Source organism: Lampetra fluviatilis, chromosome 4, assembly GCF_964198595.1.
Source record: "Lampetra fluviatilis chromosome 4, kcLamFluv1.1, whole genome shotgun sequence".
In the NCBI taxonomy this organism is placed as follows: Eukaryota; Metazoa; Chordata; class Hyperoartia; order Petromyzontiformes; family Petromyzontidae; genus Lampetra; species Lampetra fluviatilis.
The window spans coordinates 23,904,570-23,930,446 of NC_136278.1; the positions used below are offsets into that span (position 1 = coordinate 23,904,570).

Sequence of the window (25,877 nt, forward strand, 5' to 3'; positions counted from 1 at the left end):
TATACGTGCACATGTGGACTTGGTTGCAGTTATGTTACTCTTATATGCCTGGGCTGAAGCACAGTTGGCTACATATGGTGTGAAAAAAGTTCAACATACATACAAAATGTGAGAGCTCTCATTAGGCACATGTGTTTGTTACTCTATACAAATGCGTTTTTTGGATAGGCTACCACATTGGTATACACACGGTACTGTGTATAAATGCTGTCCCAACATTTACTGATATAAAATGTAATGTAATAAAGGATATCTATCTCAGTAAACAAACATGGCAGGGCCGACGCAGCTATCTCCTACACCGATGGACAATTAAGAATAGCCCACAGTGCAGCTCTGGTCATCAATATCAAGCCATGCACCACGTAGTAACATGACTGCTTGCTTCGATAATTCACCGGCAGCATTTCAGATATTAGTCCATGGGCCAAACCAGATATCGTGTAGCACCTGAGCAGACAATTCTTTAGGGGTAGCAATGGCTATGCATGGTCGATATGAGCAAATTAATTAGGTGATAACCTTTCCAAATGGACAGACGTCTCTTTTCGATCCCTCATGTTTTTGGTGTTTCATGATATTGCATTTTAAGTGGATGAGAACCTTTTTCCGAGATATATTGTTGTTTGTGGGCACTATCAACATGGTAGCTATGCAGAATAGATCTGATATTAAGACGAAAGATATGAGTTGTGGCTACCCGCTATGTCAAAAGTGGACCAAGAGACAGCCAAAATTCCAGACTAAGTCATCGGGTTCTTTGCCCCGTATGCTGATAAAATAAAGGACTGTAAAAATGCCCTTCAGGGAATCGAGTGACTTATCAGCTCCCTTGGTCAGTTATTAGTGTATGCCATTTCATGAGGTAAAAACAAGCCAGAAAAAAACATAGCATTCTGTCATATGCTATGAAATCACTGACATGAAATGTAGAACTGATAAACATGCCAGAACAAAATGGCTTGGTCAGTGTATCATACTCTCAAATGGAAGAGACTGACACCACTCTGTGCAAGCAAAAGCTGACTATCAGGCATTATTTGCTGTGGCAGCAAAATATCCCTCCTGGTGTGTTTACCACCTTGGCCTGGTACAACATTGACTGACTTGAAGAAACTGCCAGTGGACAAGGGACATCCCATAGAGTAAATTGAATTGCAGATCAAGCTACATTCACTGGACCTGAGCCATACAATGCAATGCCATCTGTGAAGAGAATGCAGAAACTAAGTTTGAGTACTGAAGGCCTAATGCTACCCACCTACAATGGAGGGCAGCGATTGTGTCCACCAGCAACCCATAGTAGACAGGTTGACACCACCACTGTGGTGCAAATCTTGACTTAAAGCTTTCGTGACTGCAGGAATTCATATTCTTTGACTCTTTCGGTATTGTCACGTAGATAGGTTCAAAGAAAATAACAAAAAATAACAAAAAACTACGACGTTTCGATCACAATACAAGCGATCGTCATCAGGAGGCAAAAAAGATAGGGGAAAGCTGCTGAGGCAGACTGTTTTAAAGGGTTAAAATGGGTGTAGCCCAAGGGTCATAAACGAAGTGGACAGGGCTAGTGATGTTAATGTGATAAATGAGCATGTTAATGTGAGAAACGAGGGCTACCTCCACGATGAACGCGCGGAGGTGGCTATGTTAATGTGAGAGATAAGTATGTTAATGGCAGATCGCAGAGCAGAAACGTCAAGCTCGGCGAGACGTGTTCACGAACACGGTCCGAGACATGTCGCTTAGTTTCCCCAATGTAACACAGTACATACAATTCGTGATCTGATCCCATCCGTGATGGATGTGATCCCTGACATGCAATACCGTGGCAGTAGTTACATTGGGGAAACTAAGCGACATGTCTCGGACCGTGTTCGTGGACATAAGGCAGATCTGAAACACGGTTGGACCAATACCTCAGCCGTGGCTGATCATTGCTTTAATGCGGTGGGCTCACACAAAATGTATTTCTCTAAGACGAAGGTACTTTGCAAACCCACTGGCTATCAACAAAGTTTCGTTCATGAAGCCATCCACATATATATAGGCACAATTTCAATCGAGAAGATGGTTATAAACTGAGCGATCATTGGAAGGACGTTATCAACCAATTTAAGTCATAACTGGCTGTGATGTTCCCATCCTACCACCTTCCGATGTTAGTTGTTATTTTCGACTCTCTGATTTTACATTAACAGGTTAAATTTCCCACACTAACACAGCCACCTCGTTCGCCGAGCTCAATGTTGCTACTCTGCGATCCTTCATTAACATGCTAATCTTTCACATTAACATAGCCACCACTGCACGTGCATCGTGGAGGTCGCCCTTTGATCTTACATTAACCTAATTTCTCACATTAACATCACTAGCCCCGCCCACTTCGTTTGACCCTTGGGCTACACCCATTTTAAACCTTTAAAACAGTCTGCTTCAGCAGCTTTCCCCTATCTTTTTTGCCTCCTGATGACGTTCGCTTGTGTTGTGATCGAAACGTCGTAGTTTTTTGTTATTTTTTTGTTATTTTCAGTGAACCTATCTACGTGACTTTACCACAAGACCCAAAGAATATGAACTGTGGTGCAGCATGCCGAGGAGAGGAACCTTCTGTAACTTCTTGGTCGCGCATCAAATGTTGAAGCTCAGAAAGTCAGTCACTGGACTAGCTTTTAGATCCTCATTGGCGAATGATATCACATTGGATGAAGGCAATGTAGGCTACTCGTCAAAATCAATACACAGGTGAAGCTACAGAAGTTGTACTCAAAGCACACAGAAACCTCCTTCAGCAAATAATAATTGTTTCCCGGGGAAGACAGCTAACCTCTAGGACCACTGCCATGGGGCACTCTCCAATGGTGATATAACTATGCAGGACAAATAAAGCAGCACTTTCCAGAGAGCTACATAGGAATGTGTCCTCCACAAAAGTTATTCCTGGACCATCAGCATGTATCATGGAATGAGCTTGGTCCAGAAAATGAATGGAGGCAGCAAGACATTTGCACAGCTGGCAGATTTTGCCTTGTCTCCGAATGATAGAATTGATAATAATGTGTTTGATGTGTACTGGGAGAAGTCCATCAAAAAATGTTGAGAGACGTAACTGAGGTTCAGAAACCAGACATAAATTCAAAAAAATTGCCCCAAGGCCACAGCATCCAGCTGTCCAAAATATGTTTTTGTCAGCCCCTGCAACAAGTCAAGTTGAATCTACTTCTTTGTGGAAGAGTGGATGCTGTCTAAATACAGATAGATAATCTGCAACACATAATTAATTGTATATGACTTTTGAGGAACAATGCCAGATGTTTACAAGGGATCACTACTGGGAGGAGCTTCAAGAATTTAAGTTTACACAAGAGGAAAGCAGGCACCCGCATGCATCTACTTGCATTGCATGCTTCAGAGACTCGGTGTAAAGAAGCCACAGCCATAAATGTTGACAATACTGTACCTTGGTTTTGCAAATAAATTTGATTGCTCTATGTACCAAAAGTGTGGTACAGAGAACCGTACAAGGTTCCTTGACATTGGATAGCTTGGAACTTCACTCAGAAGCAGTGGCTGTGAGGCTCTGATTAGGTTGTGACTCTGTCAGTGTGGTTTGCAGGCCATAGTACATTCAATCACCTGAAACATCTTAAAGCGAAGAAAAGTGACCAAGATCCCTTCAGTCAGGTTAACCGATCATAGGTCGTGTCTCCAAAACTACGTCAGAAAATACAATTTACTTCAATTTACTTCAATTTACTCGTTGCAAATACCTTTCGTCCAAGCCAATGCACTGCGATGGCAACTGTTCAGTTCCAAACAAGGAAGAAACGGACTCTCTTCAGCCCTTGCACTGAAGATTCTCTCTTGAAGCATGTCCTCTGTGCCAATTACCAAGCTGCCATTTGGAGGCTGTGCCTTTAAAACAAGTCTCTGTGCCAAACCCAGAAGGATGCCGGTGGACAACAGATAATGATGATGGAAATCTGCTCATTGACTGGATGAGTGGCTCACCTGCACCAGAGGCTGTTAAAGAACTGTGGTCATTCAACCGTGCACATTCCTGCAAACCACCAGTATGTACTTGTCTTGTAAATGGCTTGAGATGCATGAACATGTGCAAGCTAAGAATGATGTAGAAATCGGTGAACTGATCATGCTACTGAAAATGTTGAACTTGATGAATGTGAGGATATCATAGATCATTATTTTGAACCATAGACTTTTAGACAATAGCAATTTTTTTTTTGTTAAAGACATCCATGTCATCGCTTTTACTTCAATGTTTGCATATTTTTGTGTGCATAACCTGTACTCTTCAGGTTGTAATTAGAGTCATTGTAAAACATTAAATAATCACTTCATGAATGCTCATTTTATATGTTACATGAATTAATACGCGATCAAATTCTTTCATATTTAAAGTCCCAAGTAGAAAAATACATATTCTTTGGGTCTTTCGGTAAAGTCACGTAGATAGGTTTTCTTTGAACCTTTGAACCTATCTACGTGACTTTACCGAAAGACCCAAAGAATATGAATTCCTGCAGTCGCGAAAGCTTTAAGTCAAGAAAAATATGTATTGGAAGTTTTATAACATTTTCCATGTGTAATCACAATATGTTCTACATGAGAAATGTGATAAAGTCAATTGATTTACAGACTTTAGAAGCACACATACCATCACAAAAATATTGTATATTTTTTTCCTTACCATGGGCACACATTCTTTGTACATTAATACATGGGTGTGGAATCACGATTTCAAGTTTCATTCCATGATTCAGGCCCAATTTGATTCTAACGTGCGTGGGAACATTTGACAGTTGATAAGTAGCACTAAGCTGGCATTCTGCAATGGTTATCACATCAAATTATACACTGGAGACATAGACCACTTTGAACATTTTACGATACATTTCCCCCAAAAAATTGAACAGATGAGTGTCATTTCTTGCCTGAAACAAAGTAAACTATTTTATTTTACCAGGTAAGGCTCACTGAGTTATAGAGCTATTTTATCAGAAGCGACCGAGCCACAAATTATTTCTCAACGAAGTGGCTTATCATGCGGAAATGTATAGCAGCCAAATACTCTAAATGCATGTTTAAAACTGTGGAGAGAAAAACTGGAGGACCCGGAGAAAAAAACTACGCAACCACGGGGTGAACATGCAAACTCCAAATATGCAGACCTCAAGGTCGGGATTGAACCCACGACCTCCTATATAACAGGCAAGGTAGGTAACATCTCGCCACCGTGGCGATTATATATTTAAACAATTAAATTACCAGGGTAGTCATGAAGCCATCGACTGGCCCACTTATTCACCAACCTCACCAACCTCACCAAACCCACCTTACCATACAAAATAATAAACATAAAACTTTCAGCCACCTGCATAGGCTGCAAATGAATACGTACAAAACTGACACATTGTCTCGTTAATTATATTAATACGTTTAATTTATGCCAAGTCGATATTTAAGATGGCAATGTAAATCAAACATGTCTAATAGAGATAAAAACAAAACAAAAATAATTACGGAAAATACCTCAACATGAAATACATAGGCCAATCAATAAATAAATTATATCAGCACCAGAATGTTTAACTAAGTACAAAGGAAAAAGCATGCTTAAAAAACATTTCAATATTTTATGTTCCCAATTAAAAATAAAGAGATTGTAATAAACATTAATCAGAGTCACTGGCAGAAACATAATTGTTACTGTAGCTCACCAGAGGCTTCGGGAGGCACATAATTCATGAAATTATACTGGGGGGAAGATTAATAAAACATTCATTCACTCCTCCTTTATTCTAAACCAGGGGTAGCCTCTGGCAGTTGAAGAAACACACCGACAGAATACATTTGTCTGCTTCCATGACAAGTCATGATCAAAACTATCACCAGAATCTGATTAGATAATAACTATGACATAAGTTTTTCAATGTCTTCGTTAGTCAGTGAAAATAACTTAAATAGGAATAATAAAGATACAAATAAATATTCAGTCGACCCCACCCGGCACTGACCAGCAAGGTGAAGTATGCTTAAACAATCCCCATGACTGACATGGTGATTGGGGGATCTTCATTCAGCAGTGGATTACGAAGGGCTGTCAACTATGTACTGGCATTTATTTTAAAACGATAAATAAGAACCTTTCCATCAAACCTACCTCATATAAAAGGAGATGTATCATTATTTTATTGAAGTACAAGGCACATTATCGATATTATTATACTCAAAAGCTTGGAGATGTTGATTGCTGATGCTCATTTGTAAATTTACCTTCGAATAACAGATTATTATAACAGTTATACAGCACTTATTAAACAGTGTGTATAAAAATGATGGCGTTTATGGTCTGTGTTTGTGCATCACTGAAAACACAAACCCCACGTGATTTGCATGCCATTGGCGACCACTGCCGGTATCGTGAGCCGTGTCCCCCACCCCACCGCTTACTGGCATAGGTGATGTTGAAGCCCCTGCCAGAGGCAGAATGATCCGACTGGAACTCAAGGCGCAGCACCTGCCCCGTGCTGGCCAGATGGAAAGGCGCCTCCGTGCCAGTGAAGGTGCCGAGCACGGCCGTGTCGGCCCTCTCCCCGGCCTTCACGGTCAGGAAGTCGAACTGCGACTCAATGTCGAAGTCGTGGAAGAGCAGGTGGATGCGGCTGCGTGGCTCGGCGAGCACCAGCCACACGCAGTTCACGTTGTTGCCGTAGCCCTCAGGGTAGTTGGGAGAGAGCATCTCTCCACTTGGCGAAGTGAAGTTTACATAGCACGGAACTGCAACGGGATGACAGCATGGGGGGGTTGTTGTTGAAATACAAGGGTGTAATAAAAAGCTTTGCTTTAGTCATTCTGCTTTGTGTGTTTCCAATGTCCGCATTGGCCCTTGCTGTGTGTCTGCACGTCAGCAATTACAACAGGGTGCGTTTTTAGGAGGAAAAAACAATCAGATATAACATAAAATAGGAGAAAAACTAGATTTGAAGCTTTTGTGACTGCAAGGAATCATATTCTTAGGTTTTTTCGGTAAAGTCACGTAGGTAAAACATCAAAATTAATGAAAATAAAATAAAACAAAAATCACGACGTTTCGGAGGCAACGCAAGTCTCCGTCATCAGGTGGGACCGTCACAGCCAGATTAGCTGCATCAAGTGAGGCAATGATTCAAGATGTAATCCCTTATAAGCAAGTTTGGAGGGGGGAGGAGAGGGGGGGGGCTCATCAGAATGTGGTAGCCAATGAATGGAACGTAAATATACAAACACAGACATAATTTCAACCGTGATGATGGGTACAAACTGAGTAATCATTGGAAAGATGTTATCAACCACGCAAAAAAGACTTAATTACACTTTTTTGGACCATCTTATCTGACAGGCACTATTTTACTTTACTTTACCGAGTGTTAACATCCCCAGTTATTTTTAACAGTACTCTCTTCATTGTTCAGCCAGCATTGGTATAAACATGGGCATTTTCGTCCCTTTGTTCTATCATGTGTATCAGACCTCCCCTCCCCCTCTCTGTCCATTGTGTTGGCGTGTGCAGCAACCGCGTCCAACCCGTCGCCCATTTTTTGGCCCTCCCCCTCCCGCCCCCCTCCCTCCCGATACGTTCCATTCATTGGCTACCACATTCTGATGAGCCCCCCCCCCTCTCCTCCCCCCTCCAAACTTGCTTATAAGGGATTACATCTTGAATCATTGCCTCACTTGATGCAGCTAATCTGGCTGTGACGGTCCCACCTGATGACGGAGACTTGTGTTGCCTCCGAAACGTCGTGATTTTTGTTTTATTTTATTTTCATTAATTTTGATGTTTTACCTACGTGACTTTACCGGAAAAAACCTAAGAATAGGAGAAAAACATATATAATGTCGCATGTCCAGCATGGCCAATTAACTCCCCACACCCCGTGCAGTATTTGTGCACGATGTAACCATCATTTTTTACAGATGTTCACAAATCAGACATTTTCACATATACTCATGTATTCTTAATCTTGCATACATTTACTTATAAAGTGCATGTTTCAAACCTCTTTGGACTTCATGTTGGTCAAGTAACATAATTGTGCATGGTGCAACTGTTATGTTCTACAGATGTTTGTATATCCAGCCTTTTCACATATCCGTCTATATGTCAGTTGCCAGCGAGTTGGATATACAACGTTGTACTGTGCACATCGATGGCTATAATAGATGTTACAGATGAGTGCAATAAACTATTTCAACTAAACTGTTTTTATTTTACCAGTAAGGCCCACTGAAATATATAGCTCGTTTCCAGAAGCGACCTGTCCACAAATGATAGTTCAACGAAATGGCTTATTGCGTGGAAATTTACAACTGCTAAATACTCTAAATTCATGTTTGTAAATGTGGAGGGAAAAACCAGAAGACCCAGAGAAAAATCCACGCGACCACAGGGAGACAATGCAAATTCCAAATATATAGACGTCAGGGTTGGGATTGAACCCAAGACCTCCTGCATACCAGGCGAGGGAGTTAACATCTCGCCACCGCGGCACCTAGAAGTCATGGAGGAAAACCAGATAATTTTTTTTATCAAAGCAAAAAAAACCTTATTGCTTTTAAAATCCATGTTTTATTCGAATGCAGTGAGCCCTACATCAATTAAATGCAAGTCACAAATCTGCACTGCAGAAGAATATCGCAGTCCCTGTGAGATAGGAATTTAAACCGTGGCTTCAGCAGCCCCATTGGCAGCAGGGTCAATGCATGGCAGGACACGGTGCTCGGCAGATTACTTATCATGGGCACACTACAGGAAAACTGGATGTGAGCCTAAATTATAGATTACCACGTCCTTAAAATTGAAATAAGGTCAAAACCTCTACAAAAAGAATTTTACCTGACGAACAAGAATAAATAAACTGAATACATTAATACATGAATCAATAAAATCACAATTCACAACAAACCGAAATGATGTATAAGAACGCATAGTAGAAGCATAGACAATGAGTATTATGGAATGAATATTTTAGATATCATCTTTGATATATTACAGTTCACAACATTAGTTGATTATGCACGCCCTCTTACGTGTGTTCATAATAAATGCGCATAGCGTGATTAACATTATTTCTTGTCAAAGTGGTAAGATGCAGCAAGCAACGATGCGATACATCATCAAGTCGTGGTCAACCTTAAATAATCTATGGCCCTATGTGCATACCATTTTGAACAGGCCATTTTCTATGCACCGTAGGTATTCTGGCATCATGCATGGTGATGACGCTGCATAGCAAGCATTGCATTTCATAACGGCCCCACATGCAATCAATAAAACACAGTACTGCAGATGGTAAACTATTTTAGAAAACTTCACGTGTATGGATATACTCAAATACTTGTTGGGTGATGCATGTCAATTATACATTTTATTAGGTGGTGCATCATTATTTTTTTTTATGTAAAATCTTCAACTATTTATTTTTTACTTTTTTTGGGGGGGGGGAATCTATTAATGTGTGATTATCTAAAGCAGTGGTCCCCAACATCATTGGACCTTTGGTCCACAGTCAACCCTCCAAATGTGTTCACAACCCACCATGCACCGATAACAGATGATATTATGTCCATAAACAATGTCAGCAATCAGCGGACTCAGCCAGAAGCCTGCTGTTTTTGCTGAGTCATGAACACGATCTCAATAATCATGTCATGGGCAGCATAAGAAAATGGTGTATTGTTAAAAATACGATAGCATCTGCCTCGGATCACTTCCTTGCAGAAACCCAGTGGTCCGCGGAGCAAATGTTGGGAAGTACTAATCTAAGCAATGAAAGGTTATCTCCAATATGGTAATTGCAACCTGTACAAATTTCACAATATCAAAAAAAGCAAAACCTCCATGAATTCGCACTGTATGAATTCTGCAGCCACATTCCTAATCATCTGCATATCCTAAGGGAAGGAGTCTGCACAGTCGTGGCATGCAGTGCACCGCTGAGCTACATACTTGACAGCCATAAAACACTTTGTAACTGCAATTAATAAAATGCCGTGGGACATGTAGGTGAGTCAGTGGTTAATGTGCTGCATCCAGGTTTAAACACTAATGTCCATTGCTGATGTTCCAAAATATTCCAAATAACTCAAACAGATCTCCACAAAAGGTTAGGGTCTCCTCCAAGACTGCGTGCTCAACGAGTGGATTTAAGTCTGGCACTCTGAAAATACACAGAAAACCAAGACACCCACACCTCCGATTAGCAGGATTGCCTACATACAGTGTGAAATAAGTTTAACATATGTATGTATGTACGTATGTATGTATGTTCAACTTCCTTTGCAGTGTACATAGCCAACCGTATAAATTGAAGTTGCGGGGAACTACAACAAACTAAACACAAAACACAGTTCGAACGAAATGAGTTTTCAATCCAGATTTTTAAGTGCATAGCTCCAGTGGCTTCCTAATATCCGAAGGAAGAGCGTTCCAGATGGCCGCAGAACAGCGTTCCAGATGGCTGCAGAAGCGCATCTGAAAGCGCGCAATGCAGTGACCGTCTTTATTTGATGGCTAGCCAAAATCTGCTGCGAGGATGACCGGAGTCCGCGTGATTGTTTATGCTCCTTGATGAGATCAGCAAGGTGTTGTGATTCATTTGTGGAAAACACTTGTGTGTAATGAGTGTGACCGGAAGCCAATGTCGCTCAGCGAGGATTGGACGGACATGGTCAGATCTTACAGTACCCGTCACGACACATACAACACACATACACCATACATACAACCAGGCCAGCAGGGCAAAGCACTCATTTCAAATGGTTATCACATGATTCAACGTTGTTGGCCACATAAAGCAATTGGAACCGCTAAAGTTATTCCATCTCAAGTGGTACTAACAAGTGAAAAATCTGGTCTAATCACACGACCCCTAAATATTGAAGTATTAGTCATTCAATAGGAAGTTTAGGCATTGCTGCCATATCATTAATTATCCACTTAATCACTCCATAAATGACTTCTGCAGAAATGTAGCTGCACACACTGAAGGGTTAAGTTTTTAACATTAGGATAGCTGGGAGTGGCTTTTGATGTTTTCTCGCAACATATAACAGTTATTTATAGTAGCAAAGACAGAGTAAAAGTTGGCTATAAACGCACCTTATATGTGAACAGTTATAATATAAGCAATGCATCGTTATATTGCACTGATGGGGGGGAAGGCAATGTCAATTTCTGGAGTTCCCAAGGAGTGTGCTTCTGTCCAGCTTCTCACGTTCAGGTTAATTTCGATGTTTTGCTTAAACACAATGGTTTTTGTTCTCCACGTACCAAATAGGACAAATAAGCAAGGATTGTCATGTTCTACCAGAACACAATTCACAGTATTTTTATGTAGTGTCATATCTACACTTGTCGAAAGTTTGGCCTTTTTGTGATTGGTTGTTTCATCGTGCTGGTGAGGTTGCAGAATGTGTTAGTTCTTATACAAGAATACACTGCAAACACTCCCTCAAGTTGTTCACTTACGAGTTTTGAGTACAGAGGTTCAGGCCATTAACAATGCATGAGCTCTGTGTTCCACATACAATCATAAGACTAGACAGGCATGGCCTACCAACTTTGAGAAATACATTTAACATTTTGAAATTACCATTATTTTCTGAGAAAATGTAACGGTCCCAAAAACTTTACAAAAATGCTGAAACTTTTACTGAAAGAAATAACTGCAAAACAATCAATAAACAAATGTCATTTTAAAAACTTCATAAAATGTCTTAATTTTACACAAAAGTACAACTAACCTTAAGACACCAATTTTTGCTCAGCTTTTTGTCCATTTATAGAGTACTAGCAGGAAGTACTCGGCGTTGCCCGGGTGAAACATATATTTTCAAAATTCTCTTAAAAACATAACATATACATACACAGATACTCAGCTGATGTGAAAGCCCGGTGGGCCGTTTGTCCATTTCTCCACCAACAAAATTATAAGAGGCTTGCAGAAGTCCAAAAAGTTATAGAAAGTGGTGGGTAAATAGTTGATCTAAAGATTTCTGAAAATTGTCAACCCCCCCATCCTCAAAACAAATTTTACCCCCGCGTAGGTATATATACCTACACATCCTACATACAAAAGAAGTAGTATCTAGTGACTCTATAGTAGTATCTGACTCTACAGTAGTATCTGACTACAGGAGTATCTACTGACTCTATAGTAGTATTTATTGACTCTGTAGTTGTATCGACTGTCTGTACAGTAGTATCTACTGAGCCAGTAGTAACTACTGACCGTAGTAGTAGCTACTGGCCCTACAGTAGTATCTACTGACTGTAGTAGTAAATACTAACACTACAGCAGTATATGCTGACTCTATAGTGGTATCTGCTGACTCTATAGCAATATCTGCTGACTATAGCAGTAGCTACTGACTGTAGTAGTATCTCCTAACTCTATAGTAGTATCTGCCAACTCGATAGCAGTATCTACTATCACTATAGTAGTATATACTGACTGTTTTAGTATCTACTAACGCTATAGTAGTATCTACCAAGTCGATAGCAGTATCTACTATTACGACAGCAGTGCGTACCGGCTGTGGTGGTATCTGCTATCACTACAGCAGTGCATATCGACTTTGGTGGTACCTGCTTTAACTACAGCAGTGCATACGGACTGAGGTGGTTCCTGCTATCACTACAACAGTGCATACTGTGGTGGTACCTTTTTTCACTACAGCAGTGCATACTTACTATAGTGGTACCTGCTATCCCTACAGCAGTGCATACTGACTGTGGTGGTACCTGCTATCACTACAGTAGTACATGCTGACTCTATAACAGTATATATCGACTCTATAGCACTAACTACTAACTGCACAGTGTGCCGTCGTGAGGCCTGGTCCCGTGCAGAGCCATCGGCCTCGCCTAGATTGCCCAGCCAGCCGAGGTGGCACCTTGGCAGGCTGGGGCTGGGCTGCTACCCCCCCACCCACCATCCCCCCGCCCACTCTACAGTAGTATCTACGGCCGAAAGTAGTAGCATCTACCGACTCTGTAGTAGTAAGTGCACACATTGGGGGGGGGAGGACATGACACTGTGAAGAATTAACTTCAGCGTTGTGTGTCTTTTTTTTGCATTTTTTACGCGAATGACAATTCCCCCCACCGATCACGTGTGCGTTGCTAGGGGCAACCACGGCTCGGCTTTCTCGCGCATGCACAGATGCGTGCTTTGGCGCGCGCTCAGCGGTGTAATATAATCATTAATAGTACTAAATTGTTAATTTAATTACGTCAAAGTTGACGGATGCGAAATTTGAATAGCACTAGCTCACCACGGGGCTTATGGCATGGAAACCTGGGTCCTTTTTTTTTACATAAACCACATGGTTCGCGAGTCAAATCCGTAGCAAGTTTCATCCACACGCAGACAGACAGACAAAAAGTGACGTTTATAGGTAAGATACACTGTATGATTTTATTTGAATACATCTAGGATCGGATTGAGGTTGTTTTTCAAGCTAATGCTTTCAATGACTTTTATTGCAAACACCTGGCATGGAAACCTTGTACAACACAATAGAGATTATTAGCCTTCCATAAATGATAGCCCAGATCAGATACTTGCCACAAACAGCAAGTACACTCTATAAAGGATAATGGCATTGGGCTTGTGTCCAAATTCTATATCGACAAAGCAACGTAGCTCAATGTCCAAAAAAACTGTTTTTACAGACATACCTATTTTATACCACAGTATATGAATACTGTAACCTTACTGACTATAAAAATGACGAAATTATACAGCAACTGCAAAGTCGTGTGTCCTTTTAGGTATATTTCTGTGTACAAACATGTACATATATGTATATATTATACGCATATTTTACATATTTATGAAATATGGATGTTTGCATTTTAAAGGTGATTTCGTAATTCTAAGTGATTCAGCAGTGAAGGGAAGTGAAATGTGGCAATGTTGGGGTGATAGAATCCTGTTTTTGATAAGAGTTGTAAAAAAAAAGTGATAACATAAATATATAACCATTTCTACATTTCGATACTCTATTAATATGATGCTTTATATTAAATAAAACTGAGACTGTATTGAAATAGAGATGTGGTGTGTGTTGGCATGTCAACATAACCTGTGGGCCAGAGGCAGAAATTGGTACCACTTAAGATAGCACAAATTTAGTAGTAATTATTTATTTACACCAATGAAAGGCTTTACCCTTTCTGACAAGAAAACAGGTGTTAAGATGTTCAAGTACCAAATACGTACCTAATGCAAGGCATCAAGTCAGCAATAACCACACATACTTGTAGCAAAACATGAAAAAAACATGCTCTGCTCACATATGCAGTCTTTTTGCCAGAAAGGGTAAAGCCTCTTCTTATTGTTTAAATCATTGTGATACTGGAAAAAAAGTCCCATTTATATAACTGCTCAACTCGAGCTATTAATACTTTGATATTTGTAGTGTCTTTGGACTGTTTGCCTTTTGGCGTTCTCATCTGGTCCAACACTGGTTAGACAAGGTCATAAAAAAAGGCTGTCTCTGATGTAGGCCAATTCGTTTCAAAGACAATGCATTTATTATCACAGCATCGTTATTTGCACGTTTTGACACAAGTATGTGTGGTTAATGCAGATTTGATGCCGTGTCATAGGTATCTATTTTGTGCAAACAAACATGCCTGTTCTTGTTTTTTCATCATTGCGATACTGGCAAAAAGGCCCCATAGATATTTATCTACACCATCCATAAGAGTGGATTACTTGACACAACTCTCATACCAAATGGTTATCACATAATACAGTACACTGTTATTGGCCACACAAAGTTATTGGAACGAGGTATAAAGCTATCTTTCACAGATGTCCACCTCGTGTCGTACTGACACATTAATGAAATGATCTGGGCTCTTGGACCATAAACAAGGTGCATGGTGGAGTAGCTGTGTCCAAATTACCATAAACTAAAGCTAAACTATTTTTTTATTTTACCAGGTAAGGCCCACTGAGCAATATAGCTCTTTTTTCAGAAGCGATCTGGCCACAAATGAAACCTCAACGAAGTTACTTATCACGTGGACATTTAATGCAGCCAAATGCTCTGAACGCATGTTGAATCTCAATGTGGAGGGAAAAACTGGAGGACCTGAAGCAAAATCCACACAACCACGGGGAAAAAATGCAAACTCAACTCAAAATATGCAGGTGTCAGGGTTGGGATCGAATCCATGCCACAAATATAGCTCAATGAAGTGGCTTATCACGTGGAAATGTATAGCAGCCAACTACTCTAAACCAGTGGTTCTTAATCTGGGGTGCACGCACCCCGGGGGGTGCAAGACATGTCAGATTTCTTTAGAAGGTCAATCATTGAAAACACAAATTAAGCACGGGCATGTAAGTACAACTACTACAAAATATGTATTTATTTACATTATACATTTTTGTAACGATTGAGAACCAAATGGGTGAAAGGCTGCAGTAAAGGTTTATAATCACTGCTCTAAACGCACCCACATGTGTGTGACCTCTCCAGATATTGGAGGTTATAACAGGGCTCAGGCCTGGATGGTGCTTGAAGGAGCGACCACCTTGGATACCACAGTGGCGAGATGTTAACTACCTTGCCTGGTATACAGGGGGTCGTAGGTTCGATCCCAACCCTGACACCTGCTGTACATTTGGAGGTTGCAGTTTCTCCCCGTAGTCAAGTGGAGTTTTCTCCGGGTCCTTCGGTTTTTCCCTCCACATTTAAAAACCTGCGTTAAGAGTATTTAGCTGCTATAAGTTTACACATGATAAGCCACTTCGTGGAGCTATCAATTGTGGCCAGGTCGCTTTTTAAAAAGAGATAAACAGTTTAGTGGGCCTTACATGGAAAATACAAATAGTTTAGGAGTAAAATAACAGATGTACATGATGTGGGAGTTACATTGTGGGCTGCATAGGGCAGTGAAGAAAAAACATTTGCTTTAGGGGCAGCCCTTAGGTGACGAACTACCGCTCCCGCTCCCTCGCCCCACACATGCATACACAAAGACCCCCCCCTTTTTCCTTAACAAACTGTAGGAGCAAGTGCTGTTTGCGAGTAACACTTATGAAGGCTGGTACGGTAGACGAGGGGGTGGGTGGCCAACACCATGCCCGGCCGCCTTTGTCTCCCCAGTGGTGATGTTTACACACCACACCAGGTACTGGTGTTGGCCGTCAGCAAGAATCGAACTCGGGTCACCGCTTTCATAGTACAGCGCGCTAACCGCTACACTATCGCTCCCCACACACTCACACTTTCACACACACACACGTGTCCGCACGCACACACAAACACTCACTCCCAGCGCGAGGCCGACTCGTTACACCTCGCAGAGGATCACTTCCTCTGAACAAAATAGTTCCGCGGTTCAGTTTGCAACTCGAATTCGTGTTTTAAGTCAATGTTAATGTTTTTTTTCATGGACGGCTGGTTCGTAAGTACGGGCGTTCGTAAGTTGAGGACTGCCTGTGCTGTATTTCTGTGCCTCCCTTGTCTTTTGCTTCCCTGTCTTCAGAAGCCCGAACCGATCCGCGTGATAAAGTATGGTAAAATAACACATGCACGGCAGAGCGAGGCATTTATCCAGCAAGTAGGGGCATGGGTAGTGTCTCGGTCAGGCATGTGCTGTGTGTGTGTGCACGGGCACTTGACATAAGGCTTGGTGTTTGGTTTAACTTATGTGTTCACAAGGAAACCATCGTCGTTTTTTTGAACATTGAAGAGAAATAGTGGCAGCTTTTTGGCAATTGTGGTGTAAAAGGCAAAGTGAATGGATATCCTGTGACACGCTGAAAAAAATAAACTTGGCGCATGCAAAAAAAGTTAGTGGAAAATTGTTTACATGTTTTTTTGTTGTTGTAAATATTGCATTTCGCTAGTGAATTCACAAACCTGTCTGAAATGCTACAGACATATGCCTACACATGTCACATTAATGCAACAAGCAAATACAGTATATAGTATACACATATGCAAATTTTGTATCCAAACAGAGGCCTGCACTGACAGACACCGATACATTACACGCCACTTTTGCAGATGGATATTAATGCTCGGAGTGTATTGGGTGATTTTCTGTATTGATTGACACTCATGCGCTTTACACGTTACATTTATATTCTGCTCAGCTAATGCCAATCAATTTGCAAAGTTAACCAAACAAAAATGCAGTTTACTCACAGATGCAGTGGGGGATGTTTGCAGACCACTGGTTGTTGCTCTGACAGGTGATGGTCTTCTCCCCAACGAGCTCAAAGGCTGCCTGACACTCAAATGTCAGCGAGTCTCTGTGGGAGAAGCCGGAGCCCTCCCGCCTCCCGTGCTGAGGGACCCCGGGGTCTCCGCAGCTCCTCTCCGCAATCTCTGCGAGCGCACACACCGCGAGCCAAAAAACACCGTCACGGCCTCTGTACGAGACTCATTTACACACTCGTCATTACAGTGGGGCGGAGGGCCACCTGGAAATCAATGGAACAGCAGGGCAGACAAGAGGGCATTGCTGAGATATGGAATGAGGGACTTAGCGTGCTGGGAGAATCGGGTTCAAGTTCAAGTTCATTTATTAGGTATAGCCCTGTGAGCCATTCAGCTCTTGAATCGGGTGCAACCGCAACAAACAAAAAACAAAAACATGAACAAAAAAACATCTTAAAGTGAATATGTGACTAAGTGCATATGGGTTATCTAGAGTGGGTGTGCGGGTGGATCTTGGGGGGGGGGGGAAGATGGAAAATGAGAGAGGTATTAAAATAATGTTAAGTACAAGAGTGTAATGCACATTTTCTCAGTTTTGTCTCCATTATCAAAAACAAACGTCATGGGATAGTTGGTCAAATTCGCATAAATCCTAGCTTAGATTCACAATTTTATTCTTAGAAATGAATGTATACAAATGGGATTGCAATCATGGGATCGTTGAGGGGAGTCAGGCTGTGGAGAGCCTAGAACAGCCTAAAGGTAGGAAGGCATGGCCCGTGTGGCTTCACAGGCCAAATAGAATTTGCATTAAAATGTATGGCCGATACCTTCATAATCCTGTAAATTATAATTGCAAAACTGGTCAATACCGGTGGGCTTCTGGAATCACTGGCTTTTCCATTCAAATGCATGGTCAATGTCTGATGTGTGACATCTGGCCCAATTCCACCCTGATTCTGGCACCGCATTCAAGCATTGTGAGAACACTACCACTTAGATTACCCACCAGGACCACTAAGACCATCTTAACTACCAACGGGATCACTGGGACGACCAAATTACCACTGACCATGGGGACTAACACTGGGAGCATTGGCATTACTACTCGAAGCGCCTTGACCACTCTGACTACCACTGGGATATCCAGAACTACCATATGATTGGATGCACACTGGTGCATGTATTTATACACGTAGACATCCGCAAACATGTATGCACACATGGATGCTCACTCATGTATATTTTACCATGGGAATTACCCAAAGCAGAATCGCCCAGCGACACTTCACAGGATACATTTTTAACTAAAAGGACCAGTGTCAACTTGGTGGAACTGCACTAAACAACAATGAGCATTCAATGCTAGCCCACAATGAAAAAGTAAAAAAAGTGTAGACCACTATACAAATTCAGCAAATACAGTGTACATTTGTAGTGGAGTAACACGCGTGGGGTATTGCAAACTGTGCATGCAAATGTGAGCCACGGGCAATGAGGTCACACATCAGGGCGAACAGGTGCCACGAGAGAAAGCAACGCGAGAGAGACGGCCAATTAAGATGCATAGCCGTGATTGGTTGGCTGCAAATGCAGGCGCGGAGTAGGCGCCTCGAAGTCTGCGGATTGAGGGGATAGCAGCAGACGCCACGTTCGGGAGGCGACGGGAGGACGCCAGCTTTATTAGGGCGTTTAATGAGGATAAATACAGGACGGGTGAGGGAGGTAGTTGGAAGTGAAGACAAGGTAAAGTCAAGAGAAGTTTTGGGGCCCGCTCGCCACACCTCGTCCTCTCCAGCGGTGATGGCTGATCCCCCACTGGAGGCAAGGGGGAGGTCGGAGAAGTGAGGGAAGACAAGCTAGCAGTAAAGAGGCTAGTGGAATCCTAAGTGTGAGTGCGCAAAGACTAGCAGTAGAGAGGCAAGCAGAGTACATAGTGGAAGGCTAGCAGTAGACAAACTAGCAGAGTGTATAGCAAGAGGTTAGCAGTAGAGAAGCTAGCAGAATATATAGTGAGAGGCTAGCAGTGGAGAAGCTAGCAGAGTGTACGGTGGGAAGCTACCAGAGGGTGTAGTGATAGGCCAGCAGCGGAGAGAGCGAAGCGAGCAGAGCGTGGCGGGCAGGCTAGCAGTAGAGAGGCTAGGAGAGAGAGAACGATGCGAGCGAGCAGCGAGTCACTGGAAGACTGAAGGTGACTTGTATCCACAGTAATCGCTAGATGTATACTGGATGTGGTGTGCAGAGTGTGCCCAGATGAAATTACGTCTTTCTCATGAGTTGATTCGAGGTTACAAATTACTTATAGTCGTGTGTGAATAACAATGTTTATGGAACTATATATAAAGTGAAATATTGATATCGAGTGACTGTTAAAAATTACCTTAATGTAAGCGACTAAAGCTTGGAAGACCGTGCACGCTCTGAATGTAATACTTTACATTTATTGAATGAGAATATTAATTGGTGTAATCTAATGGGAAGCCTTGTTTGTTATATTTGTGGTAGCTCCAATTGGTAGTGTATTAGTCTCTGATTATGTTTGATTAATCAGTCCAGATGGTGCCAGGGACTTTGTTTTTTAATATTTGAATAATCCTCCACTTTAAAATAGATTAATAATGTTATACACCAAATACCTAGCTTACAATTCAGGCAATAACATATAAGTAATAATAATAATAGGGAGATAAAAACATCAGTTAAAAATTAGGAGTGTGAACCTGTTCAAATTTAAATATAGCGATCTTGTGTGATTATTACCTAAAACAATTACAACAGCACAGAGGTGCGCGATTGCAATGCCCTGCAATTCTAATGACTGATCGTGTCCTGTGATTGCCTATATCACTATATCACACTCTCAAATTAAACCTTAAGGCGAAAGAGATTTCCTGCCTCGCTTCACGTGAATTGTGTTAATCGTATGTGGATACGTAAATGGTTTTACCTGAGGGTAAAATGGCAACATTTAACTTGTAAATGTGACTTCTGAAGGTTTCCTAAGACTGATAAAGCCATAGGCAAGGAAAAACACGGCTGCAAAAGAGGCATATTTTAAATCCATCGGAGATTCCTCTGAGTTATTACTCAATTTATGTACTTACAAAAATGGGGAACACCTCAATGAAGGTAATGCGCACCACCTGGAAACTATACGGTCAGCAACATTAGAGGCTACATCGTTCACATGGTGTCTATCTTCTTAACCCTCAGGTCCACACTCTCATGTGGTTGGTTAAAAGTATTTTGTTGAAACGATCGTGCAACTCAAGAGATCAGGATAGTCTAAGGGGCCGTCCATAAATGACGTCACGGACGTCACGCACCTAGGGGTGGGGAGGGGTCAGACATTTGTGACGATGTGTGACGATGTGTGACGATGGGGGGGGTTGAGAAATGTGACGTCACATAAAAATGCGCAACTTTAAATAAATATAGACAACACGTTCTACTTAATTAAATAGACGTTTTAATAAATGTTTTCTCCTACAACATCAGAGTGCAGCGCCACATTAAATACGCACTACAATGACAATAGTTTAAAGCGATTTGAAGCATGACGCCGTGTGACGAAGGGAGGGGGGGTCAAAAATCGTCCAAAATCGCGTGACGTCATTTATGGACGGCCCCTAAATTAAAAGAATGACCTGAGTCACCGATGTTACAAAGATGAATAAAACAGAATACAGCAAAGATAATATCAGAGCAGAACCATCATACAAAAACACTGCTCATATGTGTATATCAGTGGCGGCTCCTGCAAAATCTCTCAGGGGGGGCAAATGTTTGGATGATTGATAAGGATAAGGTCCACCCATGCAATGGATAAATTAACAGCTTAAGCATGTAAAGGCAACTTCACTACTTTAATATAAATGAAAAATAAAGTGACTCTTACAATACATCTCCTTGTTTGTTTCTATACTCACTATTATTACACTACTTACATCACATTACTCGCTTAATACACTGCTTACTTATACTGAAATTTTGCTCTTCTCTCTTTCAAAGTAGCAAAGTGATCAATTACTCTCTCATTGAAAGCAGGCATGTTCCTGACTAGTTCCCTCTCCATGGAAAGCATAGCCATTGCATTCAGACGTTCCTGTCCCATTACATTTCTCAGGAATGTCTTGATTCTCTTTAAGGTTGAGAAACACCTCTCAGCTTCAGCAGTTGTCATGGGAGTGGTTATGAGGATGTTCAACAGAGCAACAGTCTCTGAAAAAGTATCCTGGAGGTTGTACTTCAGCAAAACCTGGTACAGCGCTAGTGCACCACAGCAGCCCTTGAATTCTGGACTCTCATAAATGACAGGCAGTTCAGTCTTCAGCTTCGCCTTATTTAACATAGGGTATGCCCTGACAGTGATGTTCAGAGCCTCAACAGGGAATGTATGGCCATGCTGTTGAAACATCTCTCCTTGTAGCAGCGTGACACTTACAAGGTGGTCGGAAAAGGAGAACCTTTCTTTGGTGTGCAATACAGTATATAATTTAACGTTGGGTTTGTCTATGGCAGTATATAGTAGGGTGTAGACTCATGTGATGTAAGAGAATAAAGTTTAGATGCAAGCATATTTTTTTTTTTACGACGTAGAATTGTAATGTATTACTTACTGTTAGTAACTCAACGTATTGTAGAGTATATTTAGTATACTGATGATAATATGTAGTTTATACTTTAGTTGTTTACGTGTTGGTTTTAGTTACTGCAGCTACATACTATTAACACTCCTTCCCTTCATTAATGCTACCCTTATCCCCTCCCTTTGATGCTGCTAATCCTGCATAATGCACGGGCATATGCAGTACTAGTCACATACCTGCATTTTCCATAAATATGCTAAATTCCTCTTGATATTTCATGTTCTTTTGTTAAGGCTCCCCCTTTCTTCCCCCCTTCCAACCCAGCTTATATACATGCTCCAAGCACGTGTGCTGTTTCATTCAGACGCTGTCGCCTCGACAGACCTGGTTTTCACCTGAGGACGGCTACTTGCGTTGTGGCCGAAACGTCGTGAGAATTATTTTATTATGTTTTATTTTTATTATTTTATTACTTCCCTTCTACGTGACTTTACCGAAAGAACCAAGAAGATGAATTCCTGCAGTCACGAAAGCTTTAAATCGAAATTCCACTAGGTGGCGACAAATCAAATTGTTGACTGAAACGTGCTGACGTATGATGACGTAAGCACGTTAGTGCGAGCCCTCCCGGAAGCCATAGAGAATGCATTGCAGCGCCCGCCTTTCGAAAAAAATCATCTTTGAATGTAAGTCTATGGGACCACTCTGGGCGATTCTCAGCCGGAGTGAAATCGCCCAAAAAGAGGCGGTACTCCACAGAACGTGACATGACGCTGATTGGACTATATCCAGAGGCACAGTAACGGCTAGCATAGCTCTGTGGTTGAATGAGATTGTTAATGTGATTGAAAAAGTCCCTTTCACACATTGGTGGTGCGTCGCCCGATCGCCCTAATGAAGAAACCGCCCCTGGTGTATATATATATAACGTCAATACTAGATTTAAAAAATGTCACGTTACCTAAGTTGGCTCGGGGAAAATTACTTTCAACACATTCAGAGTTGCACAGAATTAAGGCTATCATAGCACTGCTGTACCTATTACCATGTGAGGATAGTGGTTTTAACTGCAAACTGCATTCCATCGGATGTAACGTGTTGCTGTGGACTGGCTTCTACCACGAAGCTGGAGCTGTTAAACTAGAGTGAGTGCTCTGAGGGTCATTCAGCATGAAAAAACACGTGTAAAATAAATAAACAATCAAAATGGAAACGTATGAAATAATTGTTTGCTCAAACAAAACCTAACGTCTCATTTGCTGGGATTGTCAACAATAAATGAATTTTTTTAAGTGAGGTTTTTTTCTTCATCAATTGCATACTGTGCTAATACACTGCAGAACAAATTCAAACGAGAATAGTTGCTTGGCCAAGCAGTCTGGCTTTACGGTAGATTATCTCGGTTTAGCACAATTATCAGGGTCCTGTCCCAGTAATGGTATGATGGCATAACTAATAAATTTGCTGCATAAATTCATAATTAAAGCCATGTATTACACAGCACAGTTTTGTATGGCTTAAATGAAGGAATTAAACAAAACACTTAATTAAAACGTAAAGCGCATACGCAACAAAAACAGATAATCATATGTTAATTAAAAATAAATGATAACTTTGGTATTATCTCATTCAGTGGTATTTTTGCCCACTGGCCAACTTTTATAAGGTCACAGTTCATATATAAAAGGTAAAGGGGCAGTCCTGAAATTCCCACACTTTACACCACACATTAAAGCTGCTACTGACGGGAGGGCCTCCACTCAAGGAAACTCCAGATGTCCCCTCTAGAGGACATTTTGCCTGTGCTTGAACGCCAGCCATAGTGCTTGAAAGAGTTTGCAGTAACCCACACTTTACCCCACTACACGTGATCGACTAACTGTGGTATATCGAATTTTTTTTCTTCTTGGTTCTTTCGGTAAAGTCACGTAGAAGGGAAGTAATAAAATAATAAAAATAAAACATAATAAAACAATTCTCACGACGTTTCGGCTACAACGCAAGCAGCCGTCTTCAGGTGAAGAATGAGACACTGCCAAGCTAGGAGCTTATATATAAGCTGAGTTGGAGGTGGAAGAAGAAGAGAGCCTTAACAAAATAATGTGCATATCAAGAGGAATTTAGCATATTCATGGGAAATGCGTAGGAGGTGGGCGGGGGGGTTTCAAAGTCATATTAGCCCATGCATTATGCAGGATCAGCAGCACCAAAGGGAGGGGGGGGGTAGCATTAACAAAGGGAGGGCATGTTAATAGTATGTAGAAGCAATGAAACATGTGAATGGGAAAACGGTGGCAGGAGATCCGCAGCGGAGCAAATAATGCATTCCCTGTGGAGAACACAAGATACACAGTTAATGCCAGTGAGTGGACTGCGGTCTGAAAGTCACCATAAACGTGAACAACAATCAGTTAAGATCCGAAGTGGTTTATTACGTCCTTCCAATGATTGCCGAGCCAGAATCCATCTTCTCGGTTGAAATTGTCTCTGTGTTTGTATATGTGGATCGCCTCATGAACGAATCTCTCATGGTAGCCAGATGGCTTGCAGAGAACCTCTGTCTTGGAGAAGTCAATGTCATGTGAACCCACTGAATTGTAACAGTGATCTGCCACGGCTGAGGTGTTTGTCCTACCGTGTTTCAGGTCAGCTTTATGTTCACAGATGCGGTCCGAGACATGTCGTTTGGTTTCTCCAATGTAACTGCTACCACAGAGGCAACTTAGTTTGTAGACGCCAGGGTACTGTAAGTCTGGAACCACATCTTTTACAGACGGAACCAGATCACGGATTTTATGTACTGTGTTGAATCGTACCTGAATCTTGTGTTTAATCAGGATTTTGGAGATCTTTTTTGTGACCCCAGCAATGTAGGGTCAGGTGATGGTTTTGAAAGGCTCCTCAGCAGGATCCTTCTTGACGGTTGGAGTGATGGCCTTGCGAATTGTGTAGTCGGAGTAACCATTAGCCTTAAGAGCTTGGCGTACGTGTTTGAGTTCACTGGCAATGTGTTCCTGGTCGGAGATGCATTGGGCTCTATGGTATAGAGTCTTGATGAGGGAGTTCTTCTAGGATGGATGGTGGTGGGAATCCGGTTTTAGGTAGGCATCCGTATGGGTGGCTTTCCTGTAGACAGAATGGCTCATTGAACCATCAGGTCTCCTTTTAATTAGGACATCCAAAAAGGGTAGCTTTCCATCTTTTTCGACTTCAATGGTGAATCTGATGGCTGGGTGTATGGAATTGATGTGGTCGAGAAATTGGTCTAGAGCAGGCCGGCCATGTGGCCAGATGACAAAAGTGTCATCTACGTACCTCTTCCATAAGGTCGGGCGTAGAGTGGCAGTCTGGATGGCGTCAGTCTCAAATTTCTCCATGAAAATGTTGGCTACAACCGGAGATAGGGGGGAGCCCATTGGGGTGCCCTCAGTTTGCTTGTAGAAGGTTCCATTCTGAGTGGATTGAGGTGGTGGTGGGGAAGGGGATTTAAGAAACTTGCATCATTGTTTCAACTGCATCTTGGTAGCATCCCTGGTTCATGAGTTAGAGAAAAATTGGTTTCTCAAACATAATATATTCCTCAAAATGAACTATAACCACCTTCCTTTTGAAGTCCTGTAGACGGAAATGCCAAAATGTGTTTCTCCCAGTAATAAAAAAATATATACTGTATTTATTTAGTTTTACTTGTACTAGCCTGTGAAGCAACAAACATGAACCTTTTTACAAATAGAATTTAGGTAACACGATGAATGTCGATTTAAAGCTTTCGTGACTGCAGGGATTCATATTCTTGGTTCTTTTGGTAAAGTCACGTAGAAGGGAAATAATAAAATAAAAAATGTTTTAACATAAAATACAATTCTCACAGTAAGAATTGTATTTTTTTTATTTTATTATTTCCCTTATACGTGACTTTACCGAAAGAACCAAGAAGACACGATGAATGCATAAGTCGAGATCTATGTGCAATACCGTGTAATTTAGTGAAGAATAGATATCTCAATATCGTTGCACAAGACGACACCTGGC

The 25,877-nt window shown here is 41.5% G+C and overlaps 1 protein-coding gene across 3 annotated transcripts in view; it reads right to left on the bottom strand.

The window, feature by feature from the left end:
• Positions 1–25,877, bottom strand: part of CSMD3 (CUB and Sushi multiple domains 3) — a 426,461-nt gene that overhangs the window by 149,913 nt on the left and 250,671 nt on the right. For all 3 annotated transcript variants that reach the window (XM_078855831.1, XM_078855830.1, XM_078855832.1), the window contains exons 13-14: positions 17,242–17,424; positions 6,478–6,804 (exon numbers count right to left, since the gene is read on the bottom strand). In XM_078855831.1, coding sequence (XP_078711957.1) covers positions 6,478–6,804; positions 17,242–17,424 — 510 coding nt within the window. The remainder of the gene's footprint in view (positions 1–6,477; positions 6,805–17,241; positions 17,425–25,877) is intronic.